Genomic DNA, 17153 nt, shown 5'->3' with positions numbered 1-17153 from the left:
GTAAATTCACAAGTGTTACTTCGCACCCTTACGCCTATCGAATTTTCGCAACGGACTTAACTACGCAAATTCACTAACGCTCGCATTGTTCTGAACGCTATCTTTTACGCTAGACTTCCTTCGCCACCTCAGACCAGGCGAAGCGCAATAGAGTAGATAGGGATTGCTTCAAAAAAAGTTCAAATTTTTTCTAAATCCCAAAAAACGCTGGCGTGTTTTCTACATTATGGGTGATATGCTGAAAAAGATTTTTTGGGGCAAGAAAATTTTTTGGGGCTCCCCTCCTGCCCCCCTACATTTCCTAACTCATGGCAACTTAACTATACAGTGGGCACATGTGTAGGGTAAATAAAATTTTATTTGATGTTTTGAAGGTTTCCCAGGCATTTGTAGTGATTCTACGTATTCCTCCATTAAAATTTGAATTTGGCGCCGTATGCAAATTAACCATCGCTAGCATAACTTCGTTTCGCTTAGTGTATCAACGCTAGTGCAACTTCGCAACCTTACGCTACCCCTGAGCGCAACTTCGGATTTTAGTGAATTTGCGGAGCGCTGGCGAAACTACACCTGGCGAAGTGTGGCGAAGTGCGGCGAAGTTACGCCTGGCGCAACTACGAATATTAGTGAATTTGCCCCTTTGTCGTTTATAAAAAGAATCAGTAGTAATGGGTGAATTTATTCACCAGGCGCAAATTCATGGCGAATTCCCGTGATTCGCCACTAGCAAATAAATTAGCGAAACCGCAGAGAAAATTCGCTCGTGTCAAAAAATGGACGCCGGCGTAAAAAAAATGGACTCCGGCATCAAAAACGAGACTGTTTCGCTAATTTTTCACCATTTTGCGAATTAAACGCCTCAAATTCGCCCATCACTAATTACCAGTTAAAACGATGAATCTCTTTTTGAAACAATCTGGGGAACATCTCAATGAGGAAGGCTTATTTTTAGAGAATTTATCTGAACATCGGGTGGTTATTTATTGTTTCCCCTTATAATAGATTTTCCTTTTTGGCATTATGAAAGGGAAATACTTGCAATACCTCAACGACTTCTTTTGTGCTGCAGTTAAAGGGTTGTTCTGTCAACACCGGCTAAAATAAGATATAACGAAAGAAATAAGTAAATGTTTTTGTATCTTGGTAAGTAAATGACGACACAGTTGTGTCGGGATGTTGGCACTACGGAAATGAACAGAGAACTGATTAATGTCTGACAAGGGGAAGTTGGCCATTTCCTCATTTTCATTTTTATGGAACTTAAATGTCAAGTTAGTAACAGTGTAAGGGAACAAGCAAACCCAAGGGCATATTTATAGAATTTTAATTCACGCCAAAAGGGAAAAAAAGGAACACAAACAAAAGAATGGTACCAAATCAAAATCCAGTTTTTCTATGTAGCACTTATAAATGTATTTTTAATAAACAGTGAAATAACATGGTATGTTTGAGTGTATTTGCAATAAATTCCATACATTATATAATAGTGATGAAGGAACACTAGTCCATGTCACCATAAGAAAACGTCAAATTTCATCAGAATTCACTGGAGTCAATGGAAAGGCAAAATTATATTGCACTTGGCTTTTTTATCTCTGCAATAGAATATCCATTGCCCTACCTTTTAGAGAAGCTCCTCTCCACTATGCTCCACTATGCTACAACTGCTCATAGAACAAAACAAGGCTCCCATATTACCATTTTTTTCCAACCTGCTCCCGGACAGCTTCTTAAATAGATATGGGGACGGCTCAAATCCAGTTGCTTAGTGTGGAATGAAAGAGGTGCATAATACTGTTTACCTGTTCCGACTTGCCCATCTGACCCCTCCCGTTGGGTGGCCGGCATGATAGGTAGCCCACAGTTTGGATGTAATGGTTAATAGCAGCAAGCATTCCAGGATGTTGTTGGTAAAGTTATTTGGATATATATACATTCAGGGTTATAATGTGTTAAAATTGTACTTTATTGGAATTTGTACAATATAAATTAAAGCTGTGGCCTTTCAATCCAAAGACTGGTGCCCTTGTATTATTGTAAGAGGTCAACATAGGGAAGTGGATATCATGGTTGGAGGTAGGGGTTGATACATACATTCCCATCTGTTGGTGATGCCAAGTCATTAAACTATGCAGGCTAAATGTATCCAAAATGGAAATAAATAAAGTCAGTCCTTAATGGATCAAAATCGGGGGGCACTGTTGATGTAGATAGCAGTACCATTCAGGAGGAGGAAAGTCCAGCAAGACACTGTCCAGTATTAGGCTACTGTCAGTCCTTTCTACCACAGGGTGGTTTGGAGATCATTTTCTCACTTGGTGGACTGGTAAAGCCCATCTGGAATATGCAGTGCCGTTTTGGCCTCTGGTACTCAAAAGAATGTCATAAAAAGTCCTGATTTTGAGGAAAGGTTGGCCAATTTGGGTTTGTTTCTGCTAGAGAAGAAGCACTTAAGGTTGGATTATGAGGAAAGGTTGGCGACGTGGGATTTGTTTCTGCTGGAGAAGAAGCATTTAAGGGGGGATTATGAGGAAGGGTTGGCAACGTTGGGTTTGTTTCTGCTGGTGAAGAAGCACTTAAGGGGGATTATGAGGAAATATTGGCAAAATTGGGTGTTATTGTTGGAGAAGGAGCATTTAAGGGGGGATTACATTTTTTTTATATAAATATACGAGGGTAGCATACAATTAACTCTCTGGTGACCTATTAACCAGGTCTAGAGAACAGGAGGGCATCTCCTGACATTAGAAAAAAAGAAGGTTTTGTCTTAAGATAAAGCAAATTTTGAACTTCCCAAAGCAATTGTACTGGCAGATACATTAGATAGCTTGAAAGAAAGGTTGGTTGGCTTTTTAGCAAGTTTACTGAATGTAACCCTTTGGTCAAAGGTCCACTCTGGAGCCAGGAGAGAATAAATTCCCCTCTGAGGCTTCATATGGAGTCATTTGTCTTCTTCTGCATTAACTTCACGTCAGGCAGGTTTCACTTGGGTAAAAGGTCAGACTTGACAGATGTGTATCTTTTGTTTTCAACCTCATCTGCTGTGTAACTATCTTGGAAATTCCACTCATTCATATCCAGGTAATCTCTTGGCAGTTTGTGCAGAAGTGGGAGTGAAGGGTATGCTCCAATTCTGAGTATATCAGTTTCTCTTCTGTATAGCATAGTGCCAAGCAATGCTGATTTATGAGAAATAAATGGTTAATGCGGGGCCAAGTTATGTGCAATAAATGGTCTATTTTCCGAAACAGAAATTCAGTTATGCCATTGATAAGGGATCCACCCAGCATTCCTGTGTTGATTATCTCCAGATTATGGAAGACTACAATTGGCACAGGCTAAACATTGTATAAAATAATATAACCTCTTGGAAAAGTCTAACCAAAGGGAATGACCAGTTTTCCTAAAATGAATAATATTGCTTTCAGTTGTGTAGTTATGGAAATAATGTTTTGCTTCACTATTTTGGAAAATGTTGTTGGAACAGTTATACTTTTGTTAAATGTATGTTACCGTCTCCTTTGAGGCAAACAACAGAAGCCCCATCTTGCAGTGATCCTCAATCAGTGGCTCACATGCAGCATGTTGTTTCCCAACCCCTTAGATGTTGCTCCCAGTGGCCTCAAAGCAGGTGATTATTTTTTAATTCCAGGCTTGGAGGCAAGTGTTGGTTTCATAAAGACCAGGAGTACTGCCAAACAAAGCCTCCTGTAGGCTGCCAGTCTACATAGGGTCTACCAAATAGCCAACCCTTATTTTGCACCACAGGAAATTTTGTCATTCTTGTGTTGGTCCCTAATGTTTTTTACATCTGAATGTTGCTCGTGGGTAAAAGAAGTTTGAGGACTCCCACTTTAAGACATTATACTCTTAGGACCAGTCTATCAGAAGACAAAGGAAGAACATAAGAACTCTTTGCAGATGGTGCCCTGGTTGGAATTGAACCTAGGACATCAGTACTGTAAAACAGCCCCTCTAATTACTGCACCATCATGCTACAAAGAATGAGCAAAAGAAATAAGGAAACTGGATTTTTGTTACCTTTGAAATATGAACTCTGTTTTTGGACTTCTTAGTTGCTAAACCTCAAAAGGAATGAAGCCTGACTTTAGCCTCAGCTGAAATGCCATTGAGCTTTATTAAAGATGGCCAATAGTATTTTGGCAAGAATTCCAGAGAACATTTTCATACATACTGTAGTCCAAGGGGCACATTTACTTAGGGTCGAATATCGAGGGTTAATTAACCCTCGATATTCGACTGTTGAGGTTAAATCCTTCGACTTCGAATATCGAAGTCAAAGGATTTACCACAATATGTGATCGAAGGAAAATCGTTCGATCGAACAATTAAATCCTTCGAATCGAACGATTCGAAGGATTTTAATCCATCAATCAAACGATTTTCCTTCGACCAGAAATTTGTTAGAAAGCCTATAAACCTGGGTAGGTTTTACTTGGCGAAGTAGGGGGTCGAAGTTTTTTTTTAAAGATACAGTACTTTGATTGGTCAAAATAGTCGAAATAGTCAATGGTCAAATAGGCGAATGATTTTTAGTTCAATTTGTTTGATTCAAAGTCGAAGTCGTGGTCGAAGGTCGAAGTAGCCAATTCGATGGTCGAAGTAGCCAAAAAAACTTTCGAAATTCAAAGTATTTTTTCTTCTTTTCCTTCACTCGAGCTAAGTAAATGTGCCCCCAAGTGTTAACTTGTCCCAGTTTGCAAATGGAGCTCAAGTTGCACAGGAATCATTATGGGTTTCATGATAGGATGGGGAATAATCATTTCTGTAGAGCACAATTCAGAAGCAACAACAGCAAACAACAAAATGTGGGTGTGAGAATAATATATCTTAGTGCCTACTAATTACAAAAGGTGCTAAGTTTGACCAGATCTAGTAACCAATAGCATCCAATCAGCACTTTTTGCTCATCTATTTGAAAGCAAGCTAAATGATTGCAATGGGTTGCTAGAATTAATCTGCACCTTTCCTTACGTGATTTTCAAAAAGCGCCTAGTTGGAACAAAGACACCAGCTCTTTATATACAACACTGTAGGACATTCAAGTTTCACTGCACCTAGTGCTGTACCTACCAAAATTGAATATGATGTTTGTGCTCTGATAGACATCAACTGCCATAATTTCATTGTTTTTTTTTTACCCTTCAGTATTCCAGGATGTCCATGTCATGATCTTCGTTGGGTTCGGTTTCCTGATGACATTTCTAAAGAGATATGGGTTCAGCAGTGTCGGGGTCAATATGCTCATTGCTGCACTGGGACTTCAGTGGGGAATATTAATGCAAGGATTCTGGCACCTTCATCATGGGAAAATTGAAGTCGATATATTAAAGTGGGTTTTTGTTTGATATGCTTTTGGAAAAGTTGCTTTCTTAATGTATTTTTTTTCCCCTGGAAACTATAATTTTTGAGAAATATCCAGAAAGATCTAGATCTTAATTTGTTTATTAAAATATACTCCCTTGTTGACAAGAGCTCATTCAGTTGTTACCAAGGTGTAGAAACACTATTTGAAATTCCAGGAATAAATATACGTAAATGTATTCCTTGTGTTTGCAGGGACCAGTTTCCCAGCCTCATTAGGCTCACCCTGTTCATTTGGTCCATCAGAATAATCCAACCCCCTCCTCAACTTGTTCCATTATGAAGTGATGGATTCTGGGACTTGAAATCCCTCTGCTTTCCATAGTGGGTGGTGGACCCAATCTCTGGAAAGTAGGGAGTCATTGAGTCCCAAAATCCATCACTTCAAATTGGAACAAGAGTTTGGATCATTCTGTGAGCATAGGGAGGTGGAGAACTGGTCCCAAAGAGATGGAAAATCTTGTTTTATTTTCAATCTGTGGAATAAGGTAGTGTTTATCTTCTTTATTTATATCTGGGGCTGAGATATTATTTATATACCTTTTTACATGAGCCCAGAATTAGCACATTCAAAAAGTGGGGGTGCATTTTCCCTTTAAGTTTAATCAAGCCACAACCCACAAACAACTTCTACTCAATCAAATAAGGTCATGTGGAATCAAGGATATTGACAGGCCTATGTAAGGAACCCCAAAAACTCTTCTATGACTTATTTTTTGGTAAAACATTTATACTACATGAGAATTCATGATTTACCAGTCTATGCATCACTTCCTGCACCACCACTTTCACACACTATGGGGACATTTATAAAACCTCAATTTTTTTCTCGTTTTTAAGGTGAAAACTCAAATTTTATGAAAAAGTAACACTCGTTTTTTAGAGATTTATCATACCACAAAGCTGCTTCAAATCCATCTGAAAATACACGAAAATAAACCTGTCGAGGTCATGTAGAAGTCAATGGCAGATGTCCCTGAAGTTGTTTCTTGACATCGTTATATGTGCTGGAAAATCTGAAAGATTCTTTGATTTTGTCCGATAATCCAAAAATTTCGAATTTTTTGCAACGAAAATTCGATAAAATCCATTTTTTGAAGAAGAATTATTGATAAATGAGTTAATTTTGTGGTCGTATTTGCTTTCTTAAAAAAATTAGATTCATTTGAGTTTTAGTAAGGGGGTTATTTACTAAAATCCGAATACACTGTATCTCATAATTAATTATTTTTTAATAAAATAACTCAAATAAATTGGATTGGGAAAAAATCTGATAAAAAAAACCTGAATCATATTATTTTTCTTTCCCGAATCACTCAATTTTTTTGCCTGTGAAAACCCTGAATTTATCGGATTATAGTTTTAGTAAATAACTCCCTAAATCTTTATTATTTTTTCGGTAAACTCAATGTTATCTGTCAAGCTCAGGCTGGTCAGTTCCTGGACAATTTAAAGGGATCCTGTCATCGGAAAACATGTTTTTTTCAAAACACATCAGTTAATAGTACTACTCAGAGCAGAATTCTGCACTGCAAAACAGACAGATTTTTTTATATTCAATTTTGAAATCTGACATGGGGCTAGACATTTTGTCAATTTCCCAGCTGCCCCAAGTCATGTGACTTGTGCCTGCACTTTAGGAGAGAAATGCTTTCTGGCAGGCTGCTGTTTTTCCTTCTCAATGTAACTGAATGTGTCTCAGTGGGACATGGGTTTTTACTTTTGAGTGCTGTTCTTAGATCTACCAGGCAGCTGTTATCTTGTGTTAGGGAGCTGTTATCTGGTTACCTTCCCATTGTTCTTTTGTTTGGCTGCTGGGGGGGGGGAAGGGAGGGGGTGATATCACTCCAACTTGCAGTACAGCAGTAAAGAGTGATTGAAGTTTATCAGAGCACAAGTCACATGACTTGGGGCAGCTGGGAAATTGACAATATGTCTAGCCCCATGTCAGATTTCAAAATTGAATATAAAAAAAATCTGTTTGCTCTTTTGAGAAATGAATTTCAGTGCAGAATTCTGCTGGAGCAGCACTATTAACTGATTCATTTTGCAAAAAATTATTTTTCCCATGACAGTATCCCTTTAACTCCTTGCCTATCTGTGGTTGCTAATCTTTAACCATGTCAGTCCTTTTGAAATTTGTTTTAACATTCCTGGTTGCAGTATCTTTTAGGTATCAGTATTAATGGCCACAAATACCAAAAAAGGAAAGTGTTGTAAATACCAGAAAAATATTTGTTGACATGTTTTTAAACAGGGGAGCTTTAGAGACTGATCTTGCATGTGTATAATGTCAGATTCCATTAATCACCAAGATCTTATATAAAACAAGCATATTTTCACCCAAATGGAAAATCTGCCATTATCAGAGTTTGTTAATATGCCCAAAACCCTACAAAAATTGATGGGCCATAGGAATAGAAGGAGAGTGTATAGCTATCTTAAAGAATATAATGTTGCTGTGGCTCCAGGTTTATACCATAGTCATGTGATAGGTATTAACGCCATCAAGTCCCCAGAAAAAATATATAACATAAATGTGGATGCTTGCCTTTTCCATCATCCATAAGCTAAACATATGGACATTTTCAATACTCCCCAAAATCTACAAATTGCCAAACAACTGTCTCATATGTCATAGGTCTTTTGGAATCTATTAATATACTGTAGTTTTAGAGACTTTTAGCAGGATGTCCATTGGTCCCATTGGATCAATCAGTGGACATGGGAAGAAATGTAGTCATACCCAGAAATAACTGTAGTCATTGTTACTTTCCACTTTGTGAACTCATTAAATCTAGGGATGGCTGGAAATGACGCTGCGGAAATGACGCCCATACGTTGAGCGTCAAAACACAATTGCCGCCCGTCAAAATTTTTTTGACGCATATATACTTTAATGGGTGTCAGTGACATGATTTTAATTGCATCAAAAAAAGTTAAAGTATAAGGAGACAGTATCAAACTGAGTCTTGAAGGGTCTTCCAAAGAACCTGTCATCTAAGGTCTACACTCATAACGAGGGCAGTGGAGAATATGGCATAGTGGGGACTCACTAGGATCTAGGCGCATCCTTTGGTCTTATCTTTTAAACAAGTTTTTTTTTCTGAAGCTGCCAACAGTCTATGGGCACACCTGCAACTGACATATTTGCTGTACAATTTACTTGAAACCAATCCTGGCGTTTTGGTTGGCAACCAGTTGTTCTGACCCTCTAAATGCCAGGTGGGACATGAATGACAGGAATCTATTGGCCATATTGGTGTCTATGATCTATTTTCTTTTAACTGTTAACTAAAAACAGTGCCCCCATGTGTATCATAAATTAAATCTTTCTATTTGCTTTATTCAAGAATGATCAATGCTGATTTCAGTACCGCGACTGTCCTGATCTCATTCGGTGCTGTCCTGGGGAAGACAAGTCCAGTCCAAATGCTAATCATGGCAATTATAGAAATTGCTATATTTGCTGGCAATGAGCATCTGGCTGGAATGCTGGGGGTAAGTAAAAAAAGATAGATATGCAATGAATCTACTGTAGTTATAGTTACATCATAACTTGTGTTTGTTGTATCGCTACCTATACATAGCAACTCCATGTAGGTGAGATGATACCCCAGTTCCAACCTCAATACACTAAACTTACTTCTGGTAATTTTCCTTGATTCCTACATGTGACATCAGCAGAGGAGCCACTTCTGATTGGCCCCATAAATTCAGCTCTGATCATGGTTTATATTTAATCCTGAGATCCAAAATCAGTGTGTAGGGATGTGAAAATCTTAGAAACCCTTACACATTACAGACAGGCACACGCCTAGTAATATGGACACCTCAGTGGGTCCTTATGGGGACCTTGTGCTTATGTCATCCCTGCAGTTCTCACAGTGGATGCTAGATGGCACTGTGGTATATAAAAGGGCTTGAAAGCCACGAGGTAGAGGCCATTGCTGCTGAACCTTTCCTCTGTTAGACCACAGAGGTTAGGGGTGGTGGAACTCAGCCTGAGTATAGTGAAGTGATAGTTATACCCTTTAATAGATCAGTCTAGGAGTGATAGATAGGGTATGTAGTTGAGCAGCTCAAAGCTCCGACGAGGATATTAGAGGGATTAAGATCCCGGGTATTACTGACCCCATAGTAGGGCCTAAGTGTTAAGCTCAGGGAAGTATGAGTTTCTGAGTTCCACTTAAAGTAATCCTGAAGATTGGGGAAATACCTTCCAACAAGCTGCATTGTTTTCTACATGTACTCCTTACTCTTCAGAGAGTTGTTCTATATTAATACAGTGAGTATGCCTTGCTACCTTGATTAAGCTCTGTTTTATTCTATGTTCCATGCTCCATGGTGAACTCTAGTTTTGGTTAATAAACTCCGTTCATTGTTCAAGCAAATAGAACTACTGGCGCCCAATTTCTTGTGCATCGCACACAGTTACAGTTACACTACACCCTGCCTCCACCCACTGCGAGGGCTTACCCCTGAGAAAGAGAGCTCATCTGTGGTCTCAGCCCACAAAGGAAAGTAGCGTAAACTGCCCTCTCATAAAGCAGTTTACTATAGCGATACAAGTGCAATTTTATTTTTTGACAGGCGAGTGACATCGGCGCTTCCATGACCATTCATACCTTTGGAGCTTACTTTGGCCTGGCGGCTGCAGTGGTTTTATACCGTCCTTCGCTGAAAAATGGCCATGAAAACGAAGGGTCTGTTTATCACTCGGATTTGTTTGCTATGATCGGTAAGCATTTACATGGCAGTAGCTCTAGATAGTACGGGCTGTAAATGGAGAGATTCAAAAGGCAAATAGAGGTATGGTTATTCTTTATAAAATGAAAAGTAAAAGTTAATTATCAGGCCCCCATTATTAAGATGGAATTCTGGGCAAATAGTTCATCAGAAGTGCATGCAGTAGGTACACAGAGGGTTATTTGTCCTGCCACTTTAAAGACCAAATCTAGCCAATCAGAGAGTTTGTCTCACATGAGCCATATTAACAATTTGATTCCGTTTTAGGCTGTTCTCTGCCCCATAAATATCTGAATAATCACAACCAGATATTGATTTGGAAAGATTTAGTCAATGATCTGCCAGGTTATTGACAAAAGGCTCCAGTATCTCCTGCTAAGAGGGCACTTTCCTTTCTGACATCCCAGATCTTTTTGAGATTGTCCCTGCCAGGCATTAAAAAAAGTATTTTTTTCATGTTTAGGAACCCTTTTCCTCTGGATGTTTTGGCCAAGCTTCAATTCTGCCATTGCCGATCCTGGCATGAACCAACAAATGGCCATTATTAACACTTACTTTTCCTTGGCTGCCAGCGTGCTCACTGCCTATGCTATTTCCAGCTTTGTTGAACACAAAGGCAAATTGGATATGGTGAGTTCTGACATCAAGTAGGTATTTGTGGGGGGGGGGGGCACCACAGACTTGGGTTAATTTTTCTCATGTTCTAGCCTCAAATGTAATTATAGTAGGTTTTATAGAATAATATACACATTCAGCTATCATTGAAGAGATTGGTCCTACATGAGAACTAGATATGAAGTCCTATGAAGACATTGATATTTGTTGGATAAATGTATGTGACCAAAGTCATTGATCCCTATGTACAGGTATAGGATCCCTTATCCGGAAACCCGATATCCAGAAAGCTCCGAATTACGGAATGGCTCTCTCCCATAGACTCCCTTTTATCCATATAATCCAAATTTTTAAAAATGATTTCCTTTTTATCTGTAATAATAAAACAGTAGCTTGTACTTGATCCCAACTACGATATAATTAATCCTTATTGGAAGCAAAACCAGCCTATTGGGTTTATTTAATGTTTAAATGAATTTCTAGTAGACTTAAGGCACGAAGACCCAAATTACGGAAAGATCCGTTATCCGGAAAACCCCAGGTCCTGAGCATTCTGGATAACAGGTCCCATACCTGTACAAGGACCCTGTGCACAAAATTGGGTAATACAGGGTTGACCTTGCAGCTGAGTGTAATTGGTGTTCTGCCCAAGGAAATCCTCTTTCATTAAATCCAAGACAGTTCTGAGCAATACACAAGCTTGACAAGTTTAGAGCTCCTACACACTTTTGTTTGTACATGCATTTTATATTTGTGTTCCATTTAACAGGAACACATGAGGTTACATAACCCATTCTTTTCTATTGTTCCCATACCCACTCCCCATTTTACAGAGCATTAAGGCATGAGTTCTGTGTATAACAAATATGTTAAAGTTATGGGATCCGTTATCCGGAAACGACAGGTCCCAATCATTCTGGATTACAGGTCCCATACCTGTACCTTCAGACTCAAACTGTCCAGCTAGTTTTCCAAAAAGGAATTCATAACCTCTGGATGAGACTCACCTGCACACTGTGTCCTTTCTTCTCCACATTTGGTAATTTTTCTTACCTACCTTGGGATAGCGCCCCTGCATATTTTAGAATGTAGCAAATGCAACAGTTGCATCAGGCTCTGCTGGATAGAAAATGTCATGGTTTCCTTAAAATATATCTTTTATAGAGGATTCAATGCCTCACCCATCCACCTGCCACCTCTGAATATATTCTTAAAATAAAATACAAACAGAAATAGAACTTATTTTGTTTTGGTCATTGGCTTTCCCTGCAGGTTCATATCCAAAATGCCACCTTAGCTGGGGGAGTGGCAGTCGGTACATGCGCTGATATGAACATCGGGCCTTTTGGAGCCATGATCATTGGATTCACAGCTGGAATCATTTCAACCCTTGGCTTCAAATTCCTGACTGTGAGTATCCGGCCTCCCGGTTGACTGGTTTCATGATAGTTATTTTATATTTATAACTGCACTAGGGAAACGAATGGCACCTGGAGCGAGTAGTGGAGCACAGGGCAATACAAGGTTCAGATGAGTGAAGAGTTTCATGCTGACCTTTGGAATAATTTGTGAATAATCTACTGTGTCCCTTATAATCATTAAAACACATGCGTAAGGGCCGTCGGGGGAAAGAAACTGTTTTGCATAAGAATCGTTGAGTGTTAATATAATGGTTATATATTAATTGTACATACAACCTCTCTTTATGTATATGTATACTAATGTAAGGGTCTTATTGTCATGCAATCATTTCACCTTTTGGTAAACATTTATCATTATCAAGCACAACTTATACTTGGCATTGAATATATATATATATATATATATATATATATATATATATATATATATATATATATATATATATATATATATTATATAAAATCCCTATGCTGAAGCATTACAGATTGGGCATCCCTAATTAAAAGATTGTTTCTTGTGTTATCTGAAGCAAATCTGAAGCAAATTTAACTCATGAAGGCTTGTATCCCTACAACTGGCAAATTGATAAGATCAGCCACCATAGCAACTAGAAATCGATTTAAATCCTAAGCTGCCAAATAAAAGTTAAATAAATCCAAACCACACAAACACTAAAGGAATTATAAACACTGTCCACATCTTCGGGCCTAATTTATCAAAATCCGAATTTTTTTCGAGTGTTTAAATAAAAAAAGTCAGACCAATCTACAATCCACGATTGGACCTTATTTATTATTATTAAAGAAAGCTTGCTTTAATTGGATCAGGAAAACACTCAATAGAAAAGACATTTACATTTTTGCAGAAAATAATCAGATTTCCGGGCTAAATCCAGCGCAGACTACAGAAACTTTCAAATAGTATAGGGACCTCTCCCATTGTCTTATATACAATCTTGGCAGGTCTGAGAGGATTTTCGGATTCAGGCTTTTTCCATCCTCAGGGTATAATAAATCTCGAAAAATCATTTTAGAAGACTTTTTCCTTTAAATCTATATAGACTATATTTATATAGATTATCTTTTAATAGTCTATATATTATATAGTCTCAAAATATTTAACGTTTTCATCATGCTTTGCACTTCGGCATGAATTAAATCAACGACTACCCCTTACTGTATAATCTTCAAAGCTGACAGTCAGAGACTAGACTTTCTAAGGGGGAAGAGGGCACATATTAAATAGGCTTGTATTCAATCAGTGTTACTGAAATTATCTTGTTCTTTTCAGCCATTCTTGGCAACAAAGTTGCGTATACAAGATACATGTGGCGTGCACAACTTGCATGGTTTGCCCGGCATCTTGGGAGGACTTGCAGGGATAGTGTCTGCAGCAGTCGGAGCTAAAGAAGGGTAAATCTCTTGCTAAGAATGTATATTAATATATGTTTTTGTAGATATCCACAGCTTGAGAAGTGCCTGTCCCACTTCAGTTTAATTAGAATGTGGAACAGTAAATAAGTATTCTCCATAACTTGCTTTAGGGTGTCCTCCAGATATTGCTTTGAGCTCTCAAGGACTCCCAAACAACTGCCTTAGTTATTTGGGATCAATACAGTGAGTATGGTAGAAAATTACTGTATACTATAGTCTATGGGGAAATATGAAATTGAATTAGGACACACGTTTTTCTCATTTAATTCAATCTGGACCAATATGTCTGTTGCGACCCTAACCGTTACATCATAATCATTTTTTATGTGTCTTCTTGTATTTGTAGCTGCACCCCAGCTATGCAAGCTGCTTCATTGGCTGCAACACTGGGAATCTCTATTGTTGGAGGAGCTCTCACAGGTTTGTACAATTCTCCAGAAGAACCAGTTCCACCGTATTATGGCCGAGTGCTTATTTGTGATTTTGCAGATGGGAATGGAAATGTTTTGCTGCTTTATTGCATCAGGTATTCTCTTCTACCTCTCCTCTCTTTCAAGGCCATGAGGTTTTCCAACACAGAAAGACAGAAAGATAGGACTGAGGATGAAGAAGGTTCTGGGAAGTCCCAGTACAAAGCAGGTAGCAGAGAGGTACCCGAGAAGTTAGACAAGAGTGCATTCAGGAAGTCAGGCACAGGTCAGGGGCAAGCAGCAATAATTGTCAGGATCAGTTAATAAACCATCAATCCAAACATAACACAAAAATATATTACTACTGTATGTACAGAAGCATGTTCAAGAAGTTGAAGTTTAGGCATACCATAGCTGAGTGTCCTATATGTTAGTATCTGGAGGAACGTTTGGGATGAGCTACTGTACCTGCCTTTCAGTGTTGCACTGGTGGTAGACTCATGTAATGTCAGTTCAGGTCAGGTGAACCCCAGAGAGTATATAAGGCAAAATTAGCCATTTCTATTTTTTGATCCATTCTAAGGAGTAGAGAGATCAACAAAGGTCTGGGGAGGAAGACTCTAGGGCAGTGATCCCCAACCAGTGGCTCATGAGCAACATGTTGCTCACCAACCCTTTGGATGTTGCTCCCAGTGGACTCAAAGCAGGTGCTTATTATTGAATTCTAGGCTTGGAGGCAGGTTTTGGTTGTATAAAAACCAGGTGTACTGCCAAACAGAGCTTCCTGTAGACTGCCTGTCCACATAGGGGATACCAAATGGCCAATCACAGCCGTATTTGGCACCCCCATTGTATTTATGCTTGTGTTGCTCCCCAACTCTTTTTACATTTGATTTGTGACTCAATGGTAAAAATGTTGGGGACCCCTACTCTAGGAAAACCAGTGTCATAGGAAAACAGGCATTGTAAAGCTTTACAATATAAGTAGGGGAACACAGAGATTCTAGACAAATAAGTCTAAGGGGTAAGGTCTGTCACTGATGCTTTAGAAAGTTATTTGGGTTTGTGTACCCGAGAAGACGAGAAGATTGAGCTCATTAAAGAGAGACAGTGTGATTAATAACATGGTTATAGGCCCCAACTTAGTGATACAGTCCTTGTAGAATTATTTGATTGGCAATTCCTTGGGGATAGCTGCTTCTATTCTGCCTTGTTTTTTTCCAATTGCACTAAAATTCCTTTTTTTGTTTGTTTATAAAACAATTATTGCTGTAATGGTAGGGTATCCATTCTACAAATATAGGGCCAGATTCAATTCGCGGAGAAAAAGTTATTGCATGGTTTATCACATGAAAACTCATGGATGAGATTCAATTAGAGGAGAAAAACGTTCTCTCCAAATTCACTTCCAGTTTTTCCCATAGACTTTTCATGTGATAAACAGTGAGATATGTTTTTCTCAATTGTATTGCATCTCATATTAAATCTCGTCCATGAGTAGTGATTGGCGAATTTATTTGCCAGGCACGAATTTGCAGTGAATTCGGCCATTTCACCGCCGGCAATAATTCGCTGGTGTCACGATTTTGCCGCCTTCGTCAGAGTTTTTTTGATGCCAGTGATGGTTTTGAATTATCGCTGGCGGCAAAATCGCTGTTTTGTGAATTTTTCACCAGTTTTGCGAATTTCGCTGGAAATTCACGAAATTCATGGCGAAGCGAAACGGGACAAACTCGCCCATAACTATCCATGAGTTTTCATGTGATAAACAGTTTTGTAAATTAATTTAATCTGGCCCATAGTGTTGGTTTACTGTGAGTTTAAATGGACTGGAATGTAACCTATATTCTTTAATGTTTGTACTGCTGTATCTACTCTATAATTACACCCCCCTTGATGTTAAATAACAAATAGTAGTGTAGAGAGTTTGGGCAAGAATAAGCAATTTGTAAACTATTCTATGAAAAATATTGCCATCATTATAATAATTCTCAGGGACTGTGATTTGGTTTTGTGAAGAAGCTCTAGAATTATTGTACATTTGGGATCCACCGGGGCTGGGAAGGAAATGGAGCATAAATCAGGAGAATGGTGTTTTCTTTTGAAATTTCCTCAGCTGAATGCACAATAATAGGTCATAGCAAAGTACTGTTTCCTGGACAACTTTCTATTAAATATATTGTGGGGCAGATTTATAAAAAGTAAGAGTTGTATTTAACCTGAAAAATTCAAGTTTTCAAGGGTATTTTTCCAGTGAAAACTCAAATTTTCGGGTTTATTAAAAAACTCAAATTGTTTGGGGTAAAAAAAACCTCGAACTCTTCTAAATTTATTTTACCTCAGAGCACTAATCCAGAAATACTCCAGCTAAAACCTGTCAAGGTCATGTCGGAGTCAATGGCAGAGTTCCCTTGAACCATTTGAAGATGTTAATAGCCTTCATGATGTTAGCGTTTTTTTCAGTGGGTTTCGCTCGAAAACTTGATTAATTCAAGCGATTCAAGTTTTTTCCCATGGAAAACTCGACTAATTTGAGTTTTTGGGTTGTTCACCTCGAATTCACTGATTAGAGGTTTTTCCATTCAAGTGTTTTTTTTTTAAATGAGAAAAATTGGAGTTGTGAGGTTATTAAATAACCCCCAAATGTATCTCCAAATGTAAGTTATTGAGAAATCCACGAACCTCAACCCACAGAACAAAGGACAAATTTTCATGGCAAAAATTTTATAACTTTTCATACCATTTGGTGATATTGTTTTGTTAGAGATCACTCATATGGCAAAAATGCTAAAAAGACTGCAACACCCAGGATAATTTCAAGGAGGTATCTGCAAGTGTTTAAGTCACAGCTGAGTGTTTTTTCACAAAATATGTTTCAATTGCAAGTAAAATATACAGGAAACATTCATTCCTTTGAAACCAGAAGAGACTGGTATGCTGGTTGTCTGAATATCCAACACACCTCTGTTACTATTGCAATTACTGTACAACTAGACAAAAAAAATAATACAGTTCCCTTCAGTGTTTGGTTGGGTTTTTTATTGCATAAGCGCCTTTACCCCACAACTTAATTGTGGGATAAAGGCTCTGTTCTTCTCCACATCTGCAGGGTCTCTAGAGCATTCTGGGAGAGACATAC

At 38.4% G+C, this 17153-nt stretch overlaps 1 protein-coding gene across 1 annotated transcript in view; it reads left to right on the top strand.

Moving 5' to 3' along the window:
* rhag.L (Rh associated glycoprotein L homeolog) overlaps positions 1 to 17153 on the top strand; it is a 36418-nt gene that overhangs the window by 15858 nt on the left and 3407 nt on the right. Inside the window, exons 2-8 of the mRNA XM_041563597.1 lie at positions 5170 to 5353; positions 8739 to 8886; positions 9979 to 10126; positions 10598 to 10764; positions 12022 to 12159; positions 13462 to 13583; positions 13951 to 14024. Coding sequence (XP_041419531.1) covers positions 5170 to 5353; positions 8739 to 8886; positions 9979 to 10126; positions 10598 to 10764; positions 12022 to 12159; positions 13462 to 13583; positions 13951 to 14024 — 981 coding nt within the window. The remainder of the gene's footprint in view (positions 1 to 5169; positions 5354 to 8738; positions 8887 to 9978; positions 10127 to 10597; positions 10765 to 12021; positions 12160 to 13461; positions 13584 to 13950; positions 14025 to 17153) is intronic.

Source organism: Xenopus laevis, chromosome 5L (assembly GCF_017654675.1).
Source record: "Xenopus laevis strain J_2021 chromosome 5L, Xenopus_laevis_v10.1, whole genome shotgun sequence".
NCBI classification, from domain to species: Eukaryota; Metazoa; Chordata; class Amphibia; order Anura; family Pipidae; genus Xenopus; species Xenopus laevis.
This window is presented reverse-complemented; position numbering and strand designations above follow the sequence as displayed.